The 2,500-nt window shown below is 37.9% G+C and overlaps 2 protein-coding genes across 2 annotated transcripts in view; both read left to right on the top strand.

The window, feature by feature from the left end:
- The first annotated feature begins 436 nt into the window (after positions 1 to 436).
- LOC137968721 (uncharacterized) lies at positions 437 to 1,868 on the top strand. Its single transcript, XM_068815230.1, has 2 exons — positions 437 to 666; positions 1,259 to 1,868. Exons 1-2 carry the CDS (start codon positions 437 to 439, stop codon positions 1,866 to 1,868), a joined length of 840 nt encoding a protein of 279 aa, XP_068671331.1.
- Positions 1,869 to 1,923: 55 nt separating this feature from the next.
- Positions 1,924 to 2,500, top strand: part of LOC137967773 (uncharacterized) — a 2,830-nt gene continuing 2,253 nt past the window's right edge. The window contains exons 1-2 of the mRNA XM_068814341.1: positions 1,924 to 2,229; positions 2,487 to 2,500. The exon at positions 2,487 to 2,500 is cut by the window's right edge and continues 121 nt beyond it. Of these exons, the coding sequence (XP_068670442.1) occupies positions 2,178 to 2,229; positions 2,487 to 2,500 (66 nt within the window). The 5' untranslated portion in view covers positions 1,924 to 2,177. The remainder of the gene's footprint in view (positions 2,230 to 2,486) is intronic.

Raw genomic sequence — 2,500 nt, 5'->3', positions numbered from 1 at the left:
CCGTCCTTAAACCACGAAAAATTTGAACCGCAACACACACATTTGTTTTGAGGTCTTATTTATGGTGGAGGGGCTGCATTTGCTAATCAGTGAATGAAATAGTGCCTATATAGAACAAAATCTCGAATGCTTTTTATTTATTAGTCTTGGCTCATGGTGTTGGCGTTTTGGCATCTTGTTGAACACAATCATTGATGTACCACTTTGTTCACTCCAAAAATACATAAGATCAAAAAAATACATAAGATCAAATTTTTGTTTGTTTTACATTATTTTTTTTATTAGTGGTTGATCAAATGATTAAACAACATGACAGTAGAGCACAATGTTACATTGTATTCCTTACTCATACTGGTAACTTTATAAGGTTCTGAAAATAAATTCTTGCCTGGTGACCTTTATTGTCTTTCTCTAGCATTTAGCACATCAGGAAATAATGACTGATGGTGAAGGAGATTTACCTAATGAGGATCCAGATATCATTCCCTGTGAAACTGCACCTAAATCCACATCATGTTCTGCACACTATTACACATGGTCCAGTACAGGTACAGAAACAGAGGACGATGATGACGATTGGACTGAAGGTGAAAGAAGTATGGACGAAGAGGCCTACAGCACTGAGGAAGATGGGGATAACGAGAGAGACCACAATCATGATATCAAGTAAGAGTGTTTTTCTTTTAGCATAGAACTCAAAGAAGCTATGTTTTCGCTTCCAATCCAACAGGCTTTTAGTCTGAAATTCAGCATCGGTCATTGTCAGTCTAGATGCCGGGTTCGCACAGGTCATGGAAATCCTGGCAAGTCATGCAATTCTAATCTTGTAAAATCTAGGTCTGGCAATCCTGGAAATTGAAGACAAGTCATGAAAAATCCTGGAAAATTAGCTCTATGCAAAAACAAAATAAAATTCCTGTCTCAAATTTTGGCAAACACAAATGGAACCTGTCTCATTTCATATTGTGGATTGCATACATATATTCAAGTAGTCATGGATTTTGCCATGCATGATCCTGGAAAAGTAATTGAATTTTAGGGCACAAAAAGTGTACGAACCCTGAATATGTGTTTCATCACTTTACCTTTTGGAGAAGTGGGAGCAACTTCGGTGAATCTCTTGATGCGTCCAAGGACACCTTTCCTACTGCACTGTTTTGATTTTTGTTTTGTTTTTTAATTGGCAGACATGTTAATTTCAGTTTGCATTCATGTCATACATTGTAGTCAGGTATTGATCATCTAATTTCTTTTTCAGAGTTGACCAAGATTGCCCAGGCTACAAGTATAACCAGCCAAAATTTATAGTGTTTCATGAGATGGTGATGAAAATTTTCATTTTGTTCTGTTTCAACTGCAAGGCAGACAAGCCAGAAGTTGAAATGAAACAAAATGGTACAATGGTGACTGTCAAACAGCACTGCCGAAAATGCAAGGGATATGTGTGGAATTCCCAAAGCGTCATGCCCCAAGGCAAATACCCTGCTGGCAACATGCTTTTGAGCTTTGCTGTGCTTATGGCAGGTGCCTCCATAAGCAAAGTTTTGCTAGTCTTCCGCCACTTGGGACTGTGTGCCTACTCTTCAAGAACATTCTTTACTCATCAGCGCACTTTTATTTTCCCAACTGTCATCTACCATTGGGAGGAATACAGAGCTGGCCTCGTCAGTACCTTGAAAAACATGAAGGATGTTGTCTGGTCTGGTGATGGTCGATTTGATTCCATGGGCCATTCTGCAAAATTTGGTGTTTACACAATGCTGTGCACAACATTAATGAAATTTTTGGATTTCTTTCATGCAAATTCTACTTTTTATGCACAAATACTCTTCAATGCACATCACCAATTCCTTCTCAAGGGCCAATAATAATTATTGTGGAATAAATATAGAATATTCTCATTAAATCTGGTATCATTTTTGCTATAGTCTAATGAAACAAGTGGAAGCCAGCAAACTGAATTGGAGGGAGCCAAGAGATGCTTTTGCTTCTTAGAACAGCTGGGATTGTCTATCAGTGTATTTATCTCAGACCGTCACAGGGGAATTGCCAAATGGATTAGGGAGACCTGCAGGAAAACCACACATTATTACGATATTTGGCATGTGGCACGGTCTATTACCAAGAAGCTTCTTTCAGCAAGTAAAGAAAAAGGCTGTGAGGTTATCAGTCAGTGGATGAAAGGGATCCGTCGTCATTTGTATTGGAGTGCCACATCCACCAAACCAGGTTTTGTGTACTTCCTGAATAAGTCAACCTTATATTCTGACACAAAGGTCCACACTGTTTTAGAGTAATTACAAGGAAAATGGGCTTTGCATTATGACTATGTGAATATTATAATGATACAATCAATGATTTATGGTTTTGAGACTTTTTCATTTAAGCTTTTTGCTTGAGATAGTTTCATTTAAAACTTGATGTGAGGGGATCAATGCCTTAGTTTTTGAGTTCACATTAGCATTTTCGTTGTTTTTCTTATGTAGGTTTTGGTAACTTG

Source organism: Montipora foliosa, chromosome 8 (assembly GCF_036669935.1).
Source record: "Montipora foliosa isolate CH-2021 chromosome 8, ASM3666993v2, whole genome shotgun sequence".
In the NCBI taxonomy this organism is placed as follows: domain Eukaryota; kingdom Metazoa; phylum Cnidaria; class Anthozoa; order Scleractinia; family Acroporidae; genus Montipora; species Montipora foliosa.
Note: the sequence above shows the minus strand (reverse complement) of the source record. Positions and strands in the feature narration are given on the sequence as shown.

Coding starts and splice junctions, on each gene's coding strand:
- LOC137968721 (XM_068815230.1), top strand. CDS start 437: ATGACTGATGGTGAAGGAGATTTACCTAATGAGGATCCAGATATCATT. Junction 667..1,258: donor GACCACAATCATGATATCAA/GTAAGAGTGTTT, acceptor TTTCTTTTTCAG/AGTTGACCAAGATTGCCCAG.